The 21,970-nt window shown below is 44.8% G+C and overlaps 1 protein-coding gene across 1 annotated transcript in view; it reads right to left on the reverse strand.

Annotated features, from left to right (window-relative positions):
* Nucleotides 1-21,970, reverse strand: part of CNGB3 (cyclic nucleotide gated channel subunit beta 3) — a 749,182-nt gene that overhangs the window by 372,072 nt on the left and 355,140 nt on the right. The window contains exons 6-7 of the mRNA XM_069219226.1: nucleotides 16,170-16,370; nucleotides 8,248-8,456 (exon numbers count right to left, since the gene is read on the reverse strand). Coding sequence (XP_069075327.1) covers nucleotides 8,248-8,456; nucleotides 16,170-16,370 — 410 coding nt within the window. The remainder of the gene's footprint in view (nucleotides 1-8,247; nucleotides 8,457-16,169; nucleotides 16,371-21,970) is intronic.

Genomic DNA, 21,970 nt, shown 5'->3' on the forward strand with positions numbered 1-21,970 from the left:
GGAGTTATTTAGTGTACTTATTCAATTTCTCTGCCACAGACTGGGGATTTTCTTTGCCCAATGCCACATTCTTTTAATAAAATGTGACCTCTGGTACGTGAACCCTTCTGATCACACCCCACCATTTGAGTAAATAGCAAAGGGTGGAGAATAATATGGAGTGACATGAAGTTTTCATAAACCCGGGATGAAAAACAAAAACGCTCCAGGCTGTTTACAATCAGGGCTTCTGGTGGAGGAGGAGATAAGCCAGGGAAGTCATTGCGTTCTGCGAAAATGTAAGGGCTTTGAGCCCTGTCAGCCCTAATGTGCAGCTTTCAGCCACATACTGACGCAGGCGCAGTGGGGCTTTTCAAAGTGCACAACTTTCACTCAGAAAATGTTGTGCAGAAAATGTTTTACTTTCATCATGTAATTACATTTATGTTTCCCTAGAGAGGCCAGAAAAGCCTAGGGGCGCAGCCCCTTAGCCCTTGAAAACCAACCGCCACTGGACACACGTGAATCATGTCAGCGGCAGCAGTCACAAGGGACTGCCTAATGCTCCCTCCAAGCAGGTAGATGCTGTAGGCTAGGTGTAAGCCTCCCCACCTAATCAGACTGAATTTATGAATAGGTATCGCCTGTGCAGAGCATGGGGTCTCAACGAAGGCGATATACTCACTTTCCTTTGCAACCTGAAGGCCATTTCATCACTCAATATCAATTTCGAATCACTATGCATTGAAACAGTCCTGGCTTTACTTCTTTCACTTGGCTTCTGGGTGTTTACAGGGTCAGCTTTAGGGCGGTGTGACCGGTGCAGTTGCACTGGGCGCACAGATCAGGGGTGGGGGGTGCTGTGTTTAGAATTAAAGTATGAGTTTAAATGCACCATCTGTAGAGTTTCTTGTGTGTACCGCAGTTTTTAAGGCAACCATAAAATGTCAAGATAATAATGAAATTTCCTGCTTCGACAGAGACAGGAGTTTTGTCTTGTGGCACTTTTGACTCATAATAAAGTAGCTCAGAGGCCTGCTGCAAAGAATGTGTACCTGCAGATCCCTCCGGACTGTATTTTATATGGATAGCCCGTGGGGCTACACGGAGATCCTTTGTTATTTGCAGTTCATAAATTTCAGTACTACTATATTACAGTGACCTATGAACTGTCATCAGAGGGCTGCATGCACATTATCTGGTATAGGTTATGATGATATGTTTTTCCCCAGTCTTTCATTATGTTAATGTTGCTAGAAAGGGTTTGGTTGGATGTAAATACATTCTTATTAGTAAAGCCAGTCCAGCCACTGTGGTTGTTTGTACATCCTCTTAAAATGTATGGAAGACATGTGATTCCCTACACCTTGTAATAATCAATGTTTTGTAACGTTTCCTGTAGACTGGTTTACATGTGTGATTCATTGTCTCTGAATAACATGTGTGTGACGTAAAGTATTTTGACACCCTACACTGGTATGAGTAGCGCTATAAAACAATTTATATTTTCATGACAGAGAGACTATGGAGTGATGAAGGGCACTGTTGAGTGGTGAAATTGAGGGAATCCAAGGCGAGGGAGATCATTAAGGGAGTGTCCTCACTTCTGTAGCCAAGCCTGGTGTTTGACCTGACATATCTGGTTTTGTATTCCCTCAAACCTTTTGCCTTTTCCTTCGCTTACCTCCTACTTTGCTGAATTTATTGTTATTGGCTTTAGGACTCTTTAAACTATACCACTGCTAACAAGTGCTGATGTGCTTGTGCTCTCTCCCTCAAAATGGTAAAACTGTCCTACACATAATTAGCACATTTAATCTACTTGTAAGTCCCTAGTAAAAGATACTACATGTATCTAAAGTATGTAAATCAAATGATGGTAGTGGGCCTGTAGTACTCATTGTGCCACCTACTAATATGCCACTGCACTCCATAGTGCAGTTTTAACCTGGCATTTTGAGCTGGCAACATAAACCCATTTCCGGGCCTAAACATTCCTTTTTAGTACCTATAGGTGACCCCTAAAGTAGGCACTAATGGCTCATAAGTCAGGGTTTGTTGTATTTAAAAGGTAGGACATGTGTACTTAAACTGTAAATGTCATGGCAATGAAAAACTCCTAAAGAAATTTTCATTGTTGTAAGGTCCTGCTGCTTGAAGGACTTCCTTGCTATCTGAGAAGGAAGAATGGACCTCTCTGCCTTCATCCCAGGCCATTCATAGTGATTCCAGTGTTCAGTTGGCTGTCCTCCTGTGTGACCTAAAGGGACACAACAAGCTTCAGGGACCTCCCTGCAACTGCCCACCTGACTTTCTGAAAGTGGACCTGCCTGACCTGCAGCTGCATCTGCCTGAGCTGTACTGGCCTGTGCTGGAGTTAGTTCTCATCCTAAAAGGTTCCCAGTCCTGGACCCTTTATAGGCATCAAAGTGTACTCTTCTCAAAGAAAAGGTGGAAATCCTGAAGTTTGAGCTCCTTATGACCAGAAATGAGCCTCCTTGTGCCAAGATTCTGCCGCTCGTGAATACTGCCAATGCGAACTTTGGGTGAGACCCGCCCTTCGCTCTGACAGCGCCAACAGGCAACACAAGAGCTACACTTTGTGCTACAGCAATGATGGTCCACAACGACTGTGTAGAGCCCCCAGGGTGCATGGGATTTGCCCCCCAATACCGGATTTGGATTGGGGGGTCAATTCCATGATCATAGACATCTCACATGGCCATATTCGGAGTTACCATTATGAAGCTACATATATGTATTGACATATGTTGTGCACGCTTATAAGGGTATCCCGACACTCATGAAGGTGTGGACGATGTGGGGGCACCTTTGCTAGGGCAAGGGTGCCCTCACACACAGTAACTTTGCACCTAGCCTTCAGTAAATGAAGGTTAGACATATTAGTGACTTATAAGTTACTTAGTGAAGTGAAAAATGGCTGTGAAATAGTGTGTGCACTATTTCACTCAGGCTTCAGTGGCAGTCCAGAAGAAAGGTTTGTATGAGCTCCTTTTGGGTGTCAAAAGAAATGCTGCAGCCCCTAAGGATCTCCTGGAAGCCCAATGCCCTGGGTACCTAGGTACCATATACTAGGGTCTTATAAGGAGGTCCAGTGTGCCAATCAGAATTGGAATATGGTGTCATTAAACTATAGTGACAAATTTGGTAGGTAGAGAGCATAAGCACTGGAGTTCTTGTTAGCAGAATTTCAGTGACACAGTCAAGCATACTGACAACACACATAGGCCGCAAACTATGAGCACTGGGGACCTGGCTAGCAGGCTCCCAGTGAGACAGACAAAACAAACTCACAAATACTCACAAACAGGCCAAAGATGGGGGTAACCATGCTAGAAAGAGGCTACTTTCTCACAGACTGCCAATGCAAAGCTTCAGCAATGACCATCCATGACGCTGGACAGACTCTTTAGTGATGACTGTCTGCGATGCCCAACCTCCTCTTCGCACTACGGTAATGACTCACATGACGTTCAGCTCTCTCCTCGTGCCCTCCTCCAATGTGAACAGAATCCTTTGCTCTGGAATTAGAAGGTAACTTTTCAATGTCACTTACCTGGTCCCTGTATCTGGTCTGCACTCCATTGTGGTCAACCTGAACTTCTGACTTTCCTCGGGACTAGTTAACCAAATGACACCATTGGTGCTTTGTTCACTGTTAGAAATGGGGTCTTTGGTTGACAGTCAGGTTACCCCCTGTTCAAGCAAGGACCCTCACTCTAGTCAGGGTAAAAGATAATCACCCTCAGCTAACCCCTGCTTACCCCCTTGGTAGCTTGTCACAAGCAGTAGGCTTAACTTCAGTGCTAGGTGTAAAGTATTGGTATCAACACACACAGTAACGTAATGAAAACACTACAAAATGACATGACACAGGTTTAGAAAAATAGAGAATATTTGTCTAAACAAAACAAGACCAAAACGACAAAAATCCAAAATTCACAAGTCAAGTTATCAATTAAAAAGCAAAATCAGTCTTCATGTAGTTTTTAAACACATACTAACACTGTTAGCGCGAACATGTACCTTGGGTGCGTCAAAATAACCCCGCAGTGTGAGTGTGCGTCAAAAAGGGCTTGCGATGCATCGATTTCACTCACAAGCAAGACCTTGTGTTGTTTCTCCTTTCATCGGGTCGGGGACCATAGTTTCTTCTCTCCGCAGGAGAGCGATGCGTCGATCCAGTCAGCACTCTCGGGTCCGGGCTGGCCTTGCATTGTTTTTACATGCCGAGCGGTACTTGCATTGCAAATCCAGCTGCACGATGATCCGAAAACCACACAGTGCGGGTTGTGCTCTCACCTGCCTCCGTAGGCGATGCTGCATGTCATTTCTCCAGCTCCGTGCGTTGATTCTTTGGTTAAGTTACAGGTGAGTGTCGATTTTCAGCCACAAAGCTGGCAGTGCATCGATTTCCCAGCCACAGATCAGAGTTGCGTCGATCTTTTCCCTGCACGGCGTTCTGTGCGCGGATTTCTTCCTCTTAGTCTGCTAGCTCCTTCTTTCAGGGTCCCAGGAACTGGATGGGCACCACTTGGCAGGGTAGGAGTCTCTCCAGAGACTCCAGGTGCTGGCAGAGAGAAGTCTTTGCTGTCCCTGAGACTTCAAACAACAGGAGGCAAGCTCTATATCAAGCCCTTGGGGATCTTCACAAGATGGAAGGCACACAAGGTCCAGTCTTTGCCCTCTTACTCTGGCAGAAGCAGCAACTGCAGGATAGCTCCACAAAGCACAGTCGCAGGCAGGGCAGCTCTTCTTCCTCAACTCTTCTCCAGGCAGAGGCTCCTCTTGTTTCCAGAAGTGTTCTAAAGTCTGTGGTTTTGGGTGCCCTTCTTATACCCAATTTCTCATTTGAAGTAGGCCTACTTCAAAGCAAAGTCTCTCTTGAATGTGAAATCCTGCCTTACCCAGGCCAGGCCCCAGACACTCACTAGAGGGTTGGAGACTGCATTGTGTGAGGACAGGCACAGCCCTTTCAGGTGTGAGTGACCACTTCTGCCCTCCCTCCTAGCACAGATGGCTCATCAGGAAATGCAGACTACACCCCAGCTCCCTTTGTGTCACTGTGTAGTGTGAGGTGCAACCAGCCCAACTGTCAAACCGACCCAGACAGGGAATCCACAAACAGAAATGGTATAAGCAAGAAAATGCTCACTTTCCAAAGTGGCATTTTCAAACACACAATCTTAAAATCAAATTGTTAGCTCAGAGACCCCAAACGCCACATGTCCATCCACTCCCAAAGGGAATCTACACTTTAATCATATTTAAAGGTAGCCCCCATGTTAACCTATGAGAGGGACTGGCCTTGCAACAGTGAAAAACTAATTTAGCAATATTTCACTGTTAGGACATATAAAACACATTACTATATGTCCCACCTTAACCATACTCTGCACCCTGCCCTTGGGGCTACCTAGGGCCTACCTTAGGGGTGCCTTACATGTAAGGAAAGGGACGGTTTAGGCCTGGCAAGTGGGTACACTTGCCAAGTCGAATTTACAGTTAAAACTGCACACACAGACACTGCAGTGGCAGGTCTGAGACATTATTATAGAGTTACTTATGTGGGTGGCACAACCAGTGCTGCAGGCCCACTAGTAGCATATGATTTACAGGCCCAGGGCACTTCTAGTGCACTGCACTAGGGACTTACTAATAAATCAAACATGCCAATCATGGATAAACCAATTACATACACATTTTGTAAAGGAACACTTGCACTTTAGCACTAGTTAGCAGTGGTAAAGTGCCCATAGTAACACAATCAGCAAAATCAGAGTCCAGCACACATCAACAACCTGGGAAACAAAGGCAAAAGGTTAAGGGAGACCACGCCAAGGATGAAAAGTCTAACACGTGCCCCCCCAGCTGAAAGTGGGGAGCAACTACCCAACCTCATGTGAGTTCTCATCACTAAGGCAGAAGAACCTGGACAGACCATAAGCATTGGTGTGTTTTGTACCAGGACGGTGTTCGACCATAAATTCCATCCCCTGTAGGGGATAAGTTAAGTTAAGATAAGTTAAGGCAATCTGCTATTACCCAGATGTTAAGTACTGAGGTACTTGGCAGCTCCTAACCTTTCAATGTGTTCATCAGCTCGGGGGATCGGGTGTGCGTCAGTCTTGTAGACCGCATTGAGTCCCCGGTAGTCTACACAGAACCTTAGTTCTGGAATGGCACAAGGTGCAGCAGCCTTTGGGACCAATACCACTGGGCTGGCCCAAGGACTGCTGGTGTGCTCAATAACCCCTAGGGTAAGCATTTTGGATACTTCATCCTTAATGCTTGCCGTGACCCTGTCAGTCACCCTGTAAACTTTCTGTTTAATAGGTGTACTGTCCCCAGTATCCACATCATGTGTGCACAAGTGTGTGACTCATGGGATCAGGGAAACCAGTGAGGCAAACTGTTCCAACACGTGGTGACAGTCACCTTGCTGCTCCTCAGTCAGGGAGGGGGAGAGGATCACTCCTTCCACTGACCCATCTTTTTCTCCTGTAGACAGGAGGTCCGGAAGAGGCTTACTCTCCTCCTCCACCCCGTCATCTGTCGCAAGGAGCATGGACAGTTCAATCCGCTGAGGTTTGAGGCGGTTGACATGCAGGACCCTTAAAGGGTTCCTTGGAGACTGCAAGCCCACCAGGTTGGTGACTTCACTCTTGTGCTCCACCACCTCAAATGGCCCAGTCCACTTATCCTGGAGCCCCGTAGGCTCCACTGGTGCCATCACCCACACTTTCTGACCAGGTTGAAACTTGACCAGAGTGGCATTCCGGTCATACCACCGTTTCATATCTTCCTGGCTTGCTTCCTGCTTCCAGGTTCTCCTGTGCGAGACTCCTGAAGCGTGCAGTAGGGTTTTCAAAGCCAACATGTAGCTAAATACATCCTGGGGGGGATACTAGGAGCTTCCTCCAAAGCCTCCTTCACCAGACTCAAAGATCCCCTCACAGGGTGGCCATAGATGAGCTCAAAGGGACTAAACCCAAGTCCTTTTTGAGGCACCTCTCTGTAAGAGAACAGAAGGCATGGCAAGAGGATGTCCCACTTCCGCCTCAAGAACTCTGATAGGCCCTGAATCATGCCTTTCAAGGTGCGGTTGAATCTCTCAACCAGACCATTACTTTGGGGGTGGTAAGGTGTTATGAACTTGTAGGTCACCCCACACACTTTCCACAGAGACTTCATAAATGTGGATATGAAGTTGGCACCCCTATCAGATACCACTTCCTTGGGGAACCCCATGCGGGTAGAAACTCCCATCAGTGCATGACCCACCACAGGGGAACTGACTGACCTCAGAGGAAAGCCTTCTGGGTACCGGGATGGTATGGTCCACCAAGACCAGGATGAACCTGCTGCCCAAGGCTGTCTTAGGGTCCAGAGGCCCCACAATGTCAATACTTACCCTCTCAAAGAGAGTACGCACCACAGGTAAAGGTGGGAGGGGAGCCTTACATTTCCCCCTACTCTTACCATTTGCCTGACAAGTCTGACAAGACCTGCAATTTGCATCTGAGTGCCTGCCCATTAGGGGCCAGTAAAAGTGGGTGATAAGCCTCTCAAAGGTCTTGTCCTGTCCCAAATGTCCAGCTAAAGGCACATCATGAGCCAACCCCAGTAGGAACTTTCCTTTAAAGATTGCCTTTAGGTTAATCCTGACTGCTTTTATGCCAAGCTACCAGAGGGTTAAGCACAAGTTAATTTAATTACTTTTGTGGTTCACAAGGATGGCAAGGATTGTGATTGTTGCCTATTTGGGGCTTCTACAACCCCCTCAAACAATTACCCAATTTCTTACACTCAATTACTACATAAGGAATTTATTTCCTCTACAACGTTGTCAGTGAGCTACAAAGCACTGTGGGTGAAATAGCTGATGGTGTATATTACCTCATATAGTTGTGAGGCTCAATGCCTCATGATAACAAAATATCTAGCGACCGAGCTGCATGAATTTTAGCAGGCATGACACATTTGCAGCAAGCATAACTCTTTACAATAGCCTTTTAATTCTGTAGGTTTTCAGGAATAATATGCAGGAAATATTTTGCATTTAGTGGCATAATTGTATACCTTGTGGTAAACACACAATTACATATGCTGTATCAATGTCTCACCCTTGTGGCAAACACAATGCCACAACCAACAGGATTGATTCACAGACATTGAGAACTTGAATGTGCTCTCCTACACCATATACCATCACAGGAGGGTGTGCCTCTCTCCACTCAGACTTACTATTATATCACCACCTTTAACAAACTGCAGTCTTGGCTGGAAGACCGTGATATCCAGCAGATACAAGGCATCACAGATGAAATCCATGGTGATCCAAAAGGGTAAATTCTGTGGCTTTTGCACTGGGAATACACAACGCAGAGGGATAAACCAGCAATTCCAGTTAAAGGCAAGAGAAATCAAGAACAGCCACACCACATAGGAGATATCTAGAAAAAAAACACAGAAAAGAATGAGTGATTCATACTTTTCATCTATCAAGCATATTTTGTTTATCGTTTTAAAAATAGATCTTCAATAACTTTGGTTTGCCATGGAAACATTCTTAATAGAGAAAGATGACCCATATTCCATTCGATCATATCAACAAATTAATTTCTCTAGGTTTGTTTACAAAGTCTATCTCCTGACTCTACTGCATCATAGTGATGCTTTAAAGCTATTACTATGTAGTTCTGACCAATCTAATTATAAACTACCTAACTTATACATAAATCCCTCAAAATCGGAGAGTGGGGTCTCTGTGCAGTCTGTTGTCACTTGTTTTCAGGCTAATCTATGGATCAATAAGAAAGATGAAGAGTTTGCAGAACCTGCAAAGCATGTGCATTAACGTATTTACATTTTGATCTACAGACCTGTATTTTGGAGACGGTATGAGCAGGGTTTGAGGTTTTCATTTCAAGATTTCAATTCCCTCAGAATTCACCTGTATGTGATCATTCATTCTCCTAATAACACCCACATATTCATATTCATTTCATAGTGATTTTCTAATCAGTTATACACATTTTGATTCATGGCCATGACATTTTTGATATAACAATTTTTCACCTTTGATAGTCAATGAGTTTGTCATTTCAGAACTTGTAGTTGTATCGAGAAGTCTTGATAATTTAGCATAGCATAGCAGATTTATGTTTTTCCAGTGTTATAGGATAATTACCTCTGCAGTCATTAGCATTTGATCAATTACCATAGCTTCCTTTCGTGATAAGGGTAGGTTACCCAGTCAATGCAGAAGGCACAAATCTTAACTTTAGGTATATGGAAAAATATATGACAGAGTTGATCAATTCTACTGCCACTTCCCACATTGCAAGCAAAGTTCTAACAAGGGGAAATTCCTATTAAATTCAGCAGGTACACAATTAAAAGAATTAATGTTTTTGAACAGCGTCAGTGTATTGTGGCCATTCAATGAGCAATAAGCACAGGGATATAAAATTAAGTTTAATAAATGTTATCCCTCCCTGGTAAACAGCCAAACATTTAATTTTGGACTTTCTGAACTATTTTTGTCAAGCCTAATTCCTTGGTGAAGTTGGTTATGGAATAAACATTTTGGAAAACTGACTTTTAGAAAGTTACCATTGTCTTGCATGAAGTACATGGATGCTAAATCTGCATCTTTCTTTCCCTCTTATGTCAGCCATTATTTGGTATAGGTGTGAATGAGGTGTGAACATGCAACCAGGGCAGGAACAAAAGGCCTTGGGTGTGGGGAGATGTTGCTGTGCCCCTACAAGGATGATCTGTGGGCTGGACGCTAGGACTTGATTACCTCCAAGGAGACTTCACCTGTCACAAGCAGATGTAGCTAATATCGGACGATTTTGTCTCAACAGCCCTACTAGCCTCTATCACAGTGGACCTCTTGATGACATCACTGTCAGATTCTGCTTGACAGGTATGGGTGGGAGTTCTTATGATACTCTTGGGCACTATTCAAAGAGATCTCCCTTGTCACAGGCAAATGTTAGCAGGGCCCTTCTTTTGTCACCCCAGCCAGACATGCTCCAATCACAGCTGGTGTCTTTTTGGCATTACAAAGCCTATTTGACAGGTCTGCTGGGTACATAAACCATTTCACTGCTTCAAAAGAGGGAAACAGAATGCCAAAGCAATCTGTGTGTATCCACTGTTTGCTTGCTGAAAGTTCAGCTTTCTTCTACCATAGTACACTGCCCACAGACACCCAGCCCTCAGACCCCACGTTTAGTTTTTTCCAAAGACTGCAGCTATCTTGAAAATGCCCAAAGTGGGCAGGATTAGCCCCAGGAAACTCTACCCCATTGATTAGGGTGTCCCCCGGGGGTTTTGCCTCCTACCAGCGTGTGCCAGGTAAAAATATGACATCTCCAGGCATCCACTTCAGAAGCAGTCCTGGACCTGAGGAAGATCAGAAGAGGACTGAACCTGCTACCTGCAACCCGAGAAGATCCCAGAGGACTGGACCTGTTCTCTCATAGACATGAACTTCTAGGGTCATAAGGAGACCACCTGTTCAAGCTACAGAAATAAAACAAGTGCCAAAAGGCCCTGCCTGCAACTGACCAGCTGATCAGTGGCAACTTGTCCTGGACTGGAATCGGCCTGCGACTCTGTGAGTCATGAAGTGCCTCCTTGCCATCCCTGAGGATGGTTTTAGAAGTGTACTCCCGTGGTGCATTGGGAGTTAAAGGACTAAAGTCTGAAGGTAAAGTCTTTGTTGAGGAGAACCCGGTTAGTGGATCTGACCTGCGCCCAATCGTGGCCAACATCAAATTGCATGTGGATTCTGTTCTACTGCGACCATTCAGTATCATTGACACTTTGTGCTTCTTGGCACTATTTCTGCTTATTGCTTAAACAAAAATCATATCTCTGGTTCCCCGAATTGGAGCTTTGCCATTTTTGTTCATAAAATTTGACTAAATTTTTCTACTTCATTTTGAGATTTTTAGTGTCTTGCATTTAGAAGTTTTTACTGTTTTAGTAGTGCATAAACACTTCATGTATTGCTTCTAAACTAAGCCTGTCTGCCCTGTGACATATCAGTGAAGGAGTTGAGCTCAGATTCATTTGGTGACTTTAACAGTTCACCCTGATGAGGACTGTGAATATTACTTTTGGTGTGCACTTATACCTTCAACAAATAACCCAATTTCTAGAGGGAGCAGATGATTTTAAGACTTCAAAAGACTCACATGGGATGCAAAACATCATGGGTGGATTGCTTGAATTAATCTCAGCCACTGGTAATTACTATGGGCACGCAATCCAGCCCCTCATTGTTTTGCGCAATCTGCCACCAGAGACAGAAATCACCCATTTGCAAATCAGCCTCCCTTAACTCCAGTAGGAACAGTACAGTCTGAGCTACCAGACCAGGACCTCTATAGATGGAAATAAAAGCAACCCTAAACTGGTTTTAACTTGTAGGGTGCACCTTGAGTATTATTGTAAAGTAAGCACAAGATCCATAGCTGTACATATCTGTAATGGCTAAGGCACAACACTGAAGAAAACAAACTCATGTTCAATCTTGCTGGGTGGCCCAAAGATCTGAAACTTGATTACTCCCTCTATCTGTAACATGTGTTCTCTCTATACATAATCAAGGTAATTGATCACAACAAATTAAAATAGGGTACTCACTTTGAAACCCATCCCAGGTTGTACTAGGGGAGCCACATGGATCCACCCTATCCCCGACTCAGTTCATCCTCTATAGACAAACATTAACAGAGATCCTTGAACAAGTAAACCTATCTTATCACATATATACAGATGACCCACAGCTCAACGTAAAGATCTCATCACTGGAAGATATGTTAAGACTAAATGACACACTGCTAAAAAATAAAGTACAGAACCACCCTTAAACTAAATGCACTAAAACAGAATTCCTACTCCTATCCCCACTACACAGCTCAATACCAGCCAAAGAGTAGATTACCCACTTTAGGGCCCTCAACTGCAAACCTGCTATCATCGAGTCAACAAAGTCTCTCGGGATAACACTGGACAAAAAACATCAACATGCCAGAAAGCATCAGGGCAGCCATAAGAAGGGTGTGTAACCAAATGAATCTCCTCAGGTACCTCCAGAATCTCTTTGCTACCTCCAGAAACACGGCCAATCCCCTCATTCTCTTTCCTCAAGAAAGAAGACAAAATGATGTTATTTATCTAGTGACCAATCAGTCACAGGAGACCAAAGAAATGTCAGCTAGGGGAAGCCACATGTGCTATATTCAGACTGCTTGAGTAATGCGAGTCGTATCTCCTCACCCATAGTGGCGTAGAACAGTGTATAGATTGTTTTTCTTTTCCCTTCAATGTATTTTTTCAAGTTATTATACGTGTTGACTGGAAGCGGTTTTTCTTTCACTTTATACAGCACTGATACCCTTAAGTCTTGTTCATGCATTATAAAACTCTTTAAATAGGTAACATGAAAAAATAAATAAATAAATAAAGCAGGTGCTTTGAAAAATACCTCTGTGTCACATTTCTGCAATATCCTGAAGCATCAGATCATACACTACATTCCCGAACCCCAAACCATGACAAGGAGATGTGGCATACAGGCTGCTGTGGACCTGTAGTGTAAGCTGGTCCTGATGCTGCCTGCCTGGATTGACCTTGAGCCAACTCAGTGAAGCAGTGGTTGAACACCTCACTGGGCTGTCCTGGCTTACTTACGGCTTACTACCACAGGCCTTTGGCTACCAAAGGAGGAAACAGAGTGGGGCCAAGGAAAGAGTCCTGCTTGACTGGGGTTTGACCATATTGAAGGCACACAGGGACCCTTCAGAATGAGGTGGGAATGTGGCTGTAGGCTGGTGATGAACTCAGCTGGCCTCAACTTTTGGATTGGGGTCATCACATATACATGGCTAATCAAGGAAAAATCTAGTATGACCAAAACCGAATTCTCAAATGGAATGTACATGGTTTGCTTGACAAAAATAAAAGAGGGGGGAAGTTCTTAGAATGGCCAAGAGGCTAGACCAATACATACTCCTGTTACAGGATACCCACTTAGTGGGTAATAAGTGCTAATTTTTCAGCATAACATGGCTTTTTGTAGATATTCCATGCTGGCTATATTGGAGGATTTAGAGGTACTGCTGTATTAATCCAAAATCAGGTTCCTTTTCATTTACTGAAGAAATGTTACTGGGACCCTGTACAACAAGCCCTTATCAGTGGGTATGCTTCCCCACCCTTGTCTGCAACTTTTCTGGAGGACTTAAGTCACCTAGCAGCAGAAATCTCAATTGCCTTGCGATGTTTATGATGTTATTTGAACAGGATGACTGACTGGAGGCTGGACAATTTTGAGAAGGCCTTTGAGTTGGTTGATTGGAACTATCTATTCATTCTGTCAAAAAGGCTCACCATAGGTTCTAGATTCATCAGATGCATATTACTGCTGTACATAGATCTAAAGGCCAAAGTGAGGGCAGGGTGAGATTTTAGATGCATTCTGTGTACAGCGGGGCACTAGACAGTGTGCTTGTTGTTCCTCTTGCTCTTCGCCATAGCAATAGATCCTGTAGGGAATTGGATAAGAGTAGATAGTCATCTGAAGGGCTTTAACTGGGCACTGGGTATCGCTGACAGGGTGTCATTGTACGCAGATAATGTAATGATTTTTCTTAAGGACCCAGTGTGGTCTGGTTTGAGATCAATGCAGATCCCCTGCGCATTTGGTGAGGTGCCAGAGCTGACAGTCAATAGTGCTAAGACTGTTGTGTTCCCGGTTGATGCAGGATCGCAGGAACTCCATTGGGCTTGGGACCTTTTGATTGCAGAGGACTACTTTAAATGCTTTGAGATGAATGTGACACAGGCTGAGTCTTTCAGTAGCAGGAGAAACATAGAACCACAAGTTGACAAATTAAGAAGATTTCACATTTTGGTCTCCCCTATCATTATCCTTACTAGGCTGGTCAGAGATTTATAAGCAGAATGCACTACAATGTATTTATCTAAACAAAACAAGACCAAAACGACAAAAATTCAGAATACACAAATCAAGTTATCAATATAAAAAGCAAAAAGAGTCTTTATGTAGTTTAAAACACACACTAACACTGTTACCATGAAAATGTACCTTGGGTGCCTCAAAAATAACCCTGCACGGGCGAGTGTGCATCAAAAAGGGCTTGTGATGCGTCCATTCCACTCAAGAGCGGGACCTTGCGTTGTTTCTCCTTTCGTCGGGTTGGGTGCGCCGTTCCTTCTCTCCGCAGGAGAGCGATGCGTCAATCCTGTCAGCACTCGGGTCTGGGCAGGCCTTGTGTTGTTTTTACACGCCCATCAGTGCTTGCATCAGAAATCCAGCCGCGCGATGATCCGAAAACCACGCAGTGCGGGTTGCGATCTCCCAGCCTCTGTCAGCATTGCTATGCGTCGCTTCCAAAGCTCGGTGCGTCAATTCTTCGGTCGAATTTCCACCGAGTGTCGATTTTCAGCAGTGGAGCAGGCGCGCATTGTTTCTTCAGCCGCAGATTGGAGTTGTGTCGCTCTTTTCCCCGCAGGGCGTCCTGTGTGTGGATTTCTTCCTCTTAGGCTGCCAGCTTCTCCTTTCAGGGTCCCAGGAACTGGATGGGCACCACAGGGCAGAGTAGGAGTCTCTCCAGAGACTCCAGGTGGTGGCAGAGAGAAGTCTTAGCTGTCCCTGAGACTTCAAACAACATGAGGCAAGCTCTAAATCAAGCCCTTGGAGAGTTCTTCTCAAGATGGAAGGCACACAAAGTCCAGTCTTTGCCCTCTTACTCTGGCAGACGCAGCAACTGCAGGATAGCTCCACAAAGCACAGTCACAGGCAGGGCAGCTCTTCTTCCTCAACTCTTCAGCTCTTCTCTAGGCGGAGGTTCCTCTTGTTTCCAGAAGTATTCTAAAGTCTGTGGTTTTGGGTGCCCTTCTTAGACCCAATTTCTCCTTTGAAGTAGGCCTACTTCAAAGCAAAGTCTCTCTTGAATGTAAAATCCTGCCTTGCCTAGGCCAGGCCACAGACACTCACCAGGGGGCTGGAGACTGCATTGTGTGAGGGCAGGCACAGCCCTTTCAGGTGTGAGTGACCACTCCTCCCCTCCCTCCTAGCACAGATGGCTCATCAGGAAATGCCGACTACACCCCAGCTCCTTTTCTGTCACTGTCTAGTGTGAGGTGCAACCAGCCCAACTGTCAAACTGACACAGACAGGGAATCCACAAACAGGCAGAGTCACAGAAATGGTATAGGCAAGAAAATGTTCACTTTCTAAAAGTGCCATTTTCAAACACACAATCTCAAAATCAACTTTACTAAAAGATGTATTTTTAAATTGTGAACTCAGAGACCCCAGACTCCACATATCCATCCGCTCCCAACGGGAATCGACACTTTAATCATATTTAAAGGTAGCCCCCATGTTAACCTCTGAGAGGGACAGGCTTTGCAACAGTGAAAAACGAATTTAGCAATATTTAACTGTCAGGACATATAAAACACATTACTATATGTCCTACCTTAACCATACATTGCACCCTGCCCTTGGGGCTACCTAGGGCCTACCTTAGGGGTGTCTTCCATGTAAGAAAAGGCAAGGTTTAGGCCTGGCAAGTGGGTGCACTGGCCAAGTCGAATTTACAGTTAAAACTGCACACACAAACACTGCAGTGGAAGGTCTGAGACGTGATTACAGAGCTACTTTTGTGGGTGGCACAACCAGTGCTGCAGGCCCACTAGTAGCATTTGATTTACAAGCTCTGGGCACCGCTAGTGCACTGTACTAGGGACTTACTAATAAATGAAATATGCCAATCATGGATACACCAATCAACCATACAATTTACACAGTGAACATATGCATTTTAGTACTGGTTAGCAGTGGTAAAGTGCTCAGAGTTAAAAAGCCAACAGCAACAGGTCAGAACAAATAGGAGGCAGGAGGCAAAAAGATTGGGGATGACCCTACATAAGCAAAAAAGTCCAACAATTGTTATTCTCCTTTACATTGCATGCTGACTTCTGGTAATTATTAAATTATTAAAAATATGAAATTAAATTAAAGTACCTCTGTCTGAGGCAGAGGTCCTAACTTTTGGCTCTTCTTTCTTAGAGGGAACAGACCCTCGCGATACTTCACGAGCTGTGTGGTTTACCTGTGTATGAATCAATGGACTCTGGGACTTTAAGCTTCTTTAAGTACTCTTTAAACTTCTGCTTTTTGAACTTGCAGCACAACATGCCACAATAGTGGTCCTCTTCTGGCACGACTTCCGGCTCCTTTATTTGAACCTCTTCTTGCTTTGGCGGTTGGGATTCTGGTGCACGACTCTCAGGCGGCTTTTCTTTGACCGGAGCTAAGAATGGGAGGGAAACAAACAACATCGGAGTGTGAATAAGGACACGTGTTTAATGGATTGCTTATTTGCGGAATAATGGAGCAAGCGCTTTTAAAAGGCATGATGAGATGCACAAACCTGCACTAGCCCTCAAAACATAGCATGCTCAAAGACCAATTTATAGAAATGTCACCACTGGTTATTGAGGTAAGTATGGTTATAAAATTGGGAATACTAGTACTAGAAAAGCTAGCTCATGATGTCATGCAAATGAGTCATTTCAGGATTCCTTTGGTAAGCATCCTTTGGTTTGTAGGTGTTTTTCACCAGGGGCGGCTCCTCCGCTATGGCAGAGGAGTGTTGCTCCCCCAGCAGCTCCAAATATTTCAAATCAAAACGATAATAAATGGTGCTCATTAGCATTTTATTTTAAGAGGGGCGTGGCCATGGGGTGATGACAGCCATGGAGCGAAGTGAACTGAGCACTCTCCTCAGTGCGCATGTATGTTTAGCTGGCCATCTGTAGCTGGCCAAACACACGTGCACACAGGGAACACCTTGCTCTCTCCAACCCGGCACAGTGATGCAGAGTTAGAGAGAGCAGACACAGGCTCCCAGTCTGCCTAGGAGTGCCAGCCAAGGTGCTCCAGCCAATGATAACGCTGCATATGAGCAGCATCAGGATTGGCACAGGGCAGGCTGGGAGCCTGTGCCTGGAGTGCGATGGAGAGCGGCAGTGCGGCGGTGAGCTTAAGGTAAATTTATTTTTTAAAAATATTTTTGTTTTATTCCCTCTGCCTCCACCCTGCCCCACCACTTTGCCCAGTCGCCAGCTGCAACTTTTTCACCAATTGCGTGTGAAGTATTTTATTTCTGGTTTGATGGTATTATGGTATTGCGGGCTCATGCTGCATTTCAGCAGCTTCATCATGCTGACAATATTCACTGGTAAGAGACAGGTTGTAGTAACCGAGGTGCAAACACATATGTGGCTATTCAGGTGTTTCGGCCAGTTTTAATTTCCATTCTTTTGATTGGCAAATCCAGCTTGCACAGTGGATTAATTTGATTGATTGGTAGTAAATACAGATTGGTGTGTAAAGCTGTGCAGTGTGAATGTGTTATGTACACGTGTTGGTTGTATGTGTGCCTGTGAATGATACAATACATGGAAAGTTCTTGGTTTCATTTTGGGAGACCCAGGCTACCTGGAGGAGCATGAGGAGAGAGAGGAATCCCTCCAGCCAGATTTGTGGATTGCTGCGTTTCTGTGAGCTGGGTGGGAAACTCTGGAGGAAGGGCAAGCCAAGCGCTCCAGTGTAATTCAAAAGATGCTCTTTGATTCACAGAGGTGTCACTGGGAAGGGGCCTTGGCACATCTCAGGAAGCAAATGGGGCTGATAAAATAATAATTAAGAGTAGGGCTGAGGCCCTGGTGTAACCTTTTGACACATGTCACTATGGCTGACATTCAGGTGTGAACCTCTAGTCACTCCCATGGCCTCTGTTAAGGGGCTATCAAATTTGGAACTGTGACAGACAGCTTTCTGGTGGAAGGACAAGACAGAGGAGAGGGCACTTCATAAGGAAGCAGACTCCCAACGTAAACTTCAAAGACTCAGACGTGCAGGTCCTGCTGGTGTTGGCAAGACTGATTTACGGGCCGGACATCCCATGGGAACGCGCCTGCCATATGCTTCATGGCTGGAACACTTTTGACTTCATAGAAGGAAAAGTGGGACTCCAGAGACTCAGACTGCTAGTGGGGCTTAACTTGAATGTTGCCTATAGTGAATGGGGAATAACCACTACTGTTGGCAAGAGGAGAGTGGGACTTAGGAACCCACCTGTTCAAACACTAGAGCCCTGGCCTCAGGGGACTCTGTATATTGTTTGTGAATGCCATATTTTGCTTTGCGTTAGTATATAAGTACTCTTCCTAAAAGCAAGTATTCCACTTGACAGTCATTTATTGCTACTACTGAATGTGGAGATATGAGCCTGTTTTCATTCCCCTGTATCTACCCCCCTCCCTCTGAGAAGCCTTGGACTGATCGAAACGTGCTACCACTGAGAGTCAAGTGATGAAGGAGTACTTGGCTCAGTTGCTTGGGATCCATAGTGGGTCAGGGCCTAGGACATCAGGAGTAAAAGGTCTCAACCCATCAGTTACTCCCGCTTGCCCTGTAGCCCTGTGAACTTGGTTCTGACATTCATATTTAAAAAATGTATAACAGTCATATGGTACACATACTGTACTGGTAGACACTACCATCTACCTGTACCACATACACAGGCCATCAATATAGGTGCATAAGATGTGGCAAGGGACCTGGCACTATATGGCTTAGGCAGAATGTGAGCAAGTTGAGGCTGGTAGGCCACTCACTCAGTGAAGAGAACAGGGGAGAAGCCCTGCTCTGCAACTACGATTAATAAGACATGCTGCCACCAATGCAGGGCTCATGACTACCAAAAGGAGGACAGTAGTCTCCCTTTATAAGGAAGGCACTTTCTGTCTCATATACTAATTAAGAATATCAGCCTGTAGTGTGCATGCATGATGGCTGTGCACACTGAGGGCAGAAAAACTAAAAACACAGTATGCATTCACATTAGGGTAATTGAGTTAGGGGTGCAGGCTTGCAAAACCATGTAGGGGACAGACAGAAAAAAGTAAAAACAAAGATTTTATGCCATTTTTAAAATTGATGGACTTCATGGGATTTGTTTCAGGTTTCATTTATTGAGGAGTATCTGTACTTTGCTAGGCCAGAGCTGTGATGAGCAGATCAGCTGCCACCTATGTGCAGACATGCCTGTGCGAGCCTCTTCATAAAGGTTTTGAATACATGCTCCCTTGACAACTATTTTTTTGTGAGGTGGTAACAATAATGAAAGTTCAGCAGTACTCATATGCAGAATATACTTACTTTCTTCAGATGATGTTTGGTCAGTGGATTTGGAGGATTTTCCTCAGACAGGTGTTGATGAAGGTCTGGCCTTTGTTGGTAGTAGTCACTGTTGTCCTCCAAGTTTCTGCTCCATACAGAAGGACAGATTTTATGCTGGTGTTAAAAAGCCTTTTCTCATTTTGCAACGTTAGGTCCTGGGAGCTCCAGATCTTTAGCTAAATGAAGGCAGCCCTTGCTTAACCGATTATTGCCTTGACATCGGCGTTTGTGCCACTGTGTTTGTCTATGACACTGCTCAGGGATACATGAGCTCAGAACCTTTATGGAAGTGATTCATGTAATATGCGGTGATGGGACTTTTAAGTCTGGGTGAAACATGTAGTCAGGTAGCCTGGCTTATAACAATATTTTACATCCTCTGCAAAAATGCAGGGAAATGTTTCAGTGCTGTGCCAACAGCAATATAGCCAGTATAAAGGCAAAGAAACACACTAGTGTGCATCTGGAATGGGGATGGGTGCTGCATACATGCATCAGACATAGGAGCAGGGTGGTGCATTACATTCCTCCCTACTTTAGACATTCCCTTGCTGCTGTCCAAGTAGTCTTTCAGTCTCACAGTGCAAATGTAGACATGATCACGCAGAACTTGGCTCAGGCAGGGTTCGACCTTTATTCATATCTGTGGCTGCGTGTAGACCAGGACCCTGATAAGCCATGAAGGGTGCAGGAGTTGCCCTGGGCTCTTTTGGGGTTCTCGCCCATCTCACCAGCATCTGTTCTGCCTCCAGAATTTCTACCAAGTCCTCCTCATCTCTTCATTACTTTTAGTTATCAGAATCTTCTTAAACCATGAGACTTTTTGTGCCATTTTCTTTCTCCCTTTTAGGGCTAACACCAAGGTGCCTCTCATTTTCTCCACAACCCACAGCCAGCCAAAATGTAGTGCAGGCTTCCACCCCAGGTGTCATCCCCTTATAAGTATATGGTCCCCCACCTGAAGCTTGGGCCCTTAGGGCAATGATTATTTGGTCATTGTTATCCTTTTGTCTCCTTTGTGATTGAACAGCATCAAAAGGAGTTGGTTGCCAGTTGGATCCAGCCGGGATGCTATCTCTTGTGCCATGGGTAAGCACTAGGTAGTGCTGTGGAGCATTATTGTGTATATCTTCAGGAAACACGCTGGGTCTTCCCCTTCACCCTCTCCGATGTAGAGAACTTTATTCAAGGTCCTCAATGGCTCGGGCCATTGGAGCATCACTCTTTGGTGCCTAATCCCAACACAACCTAGGTAGCACTTAAACTCTGCCTCTTGGAATGGGGTTCTGTTATCTGTCTTGACTTCAATAAGTGATCCAAAAATTGCAAATGTCTTTTCTATCATTGGGCGTACTTTTGGGATTACTTTGACTATGGGGGACTTGAATGACTGTCCACCATGACTATTGTGATCTGACCAACTGCCCAATTGCATCCTTTTTTTTGGCCCGGGGCAAACTACAAGAGTCTTCTGATGTAACAGGGTTGGGTAAGGCACACCTTCTACTACTTGACATGACTGGAAGATGCTTACTATTTCCTTTACCACTGAATTAATTCTAGGGAGTCACAGTTTTTCTCTGAACTGGGCTTTCATTTTGCCTGCCCCCTAGTACCCTAGGTGAGCTAGCTCAGTCCCTTGCTTCCACCGTGTGTGCAGCACACAGATGAGCCACCCCCCGTAGAAGTCCATTCCCCACCAGGCTAAATTTCTCTTGTATCTCCAAAACTGGATCAGCACCATTCTTTCTGTCTGTCCCCTTCTTTTTTGATTCGCTCAGGAAGGGTTTTGATTGATTGTGCTGTTGGGCATCAGTTGCCTTCTGCATACATTCATCTTCCCAGGATGCTTCCATTATATACTCCAGTCTCATTGCTTGTGGGAATGCCCTTTGGGTGATAAACTGAACAAAGTCCTCTGTGTCCTTCTCATGCTTGGCCCACTGTTCTCAGCTGGTGGATGAAGCCTAGATAGATAATGTGGTGGGGTGGTAGTCCACGGCTGATTAAATAATACTGTAAAGTGATAGTTCTAGAAATTGACTGTCCATTTCTCTAATTTGGTTGCTGTGCATGCAAAGAGGGGAAGTAGATGCTTATGGTCTGCCAATGCTCCTATTTCTCACCTCTAGAAGTAGAGGTGAAAATGGTGACAGCCCCATTTGATAGCTGGTGCTTTTTGCTCTATCTGGGCATAACGGTACTCAGTGTTCCTCAGGGCTCTGCTCGCATAATCAATGGACCTCACTGTGTCCACTTTGTGTTCCTGGGTCTTTATGACCCCCAATTGCGATTGGTTGATGTCTACAATTAGCTCTGTTGCCTTGTCTGGGTAGAAGTATGCCATGGTCACATCGTGGAGCAGCACATTTTTGATCTCTTGAAATGCTTTGCTCTTCATGGCATTCAACTCCCACCATGCTTTTGCTTTAGACAGGGCCCTAAGGGGTTCTGAAATAATTGCCAAGTTTAGCACAAATTGCCCAAAAAAATTGCCATGTCCAGAAAGCTTCTTGTTTTAGTGACATTTTGGGGATATCCTGCATTATTTATGGCCTCTGCCTCTCATAGATCAACGCTGAGGCCATCCTTAGAGAAGACATATCCAAAGAAATCAATTTGATTCTTGAAAAACAAGCTTTTCCGTCTATATAGTGGAACCTC

This window comes from Pleurodeles waltl, chromosome 2_2 (assembly GCF_031143425.1).
Source record: "Pleurodeles waltl isolate 20211129_DDA chromosome 2_2, aPleWal1.hap1.20221129, whole genome shotgun sequence".
NCBI lineage: Eukaryota > Metazoa > Chordata > Amphibia > Caudata > Salamandridae > Pleurodeles > Pleurodeles waltl.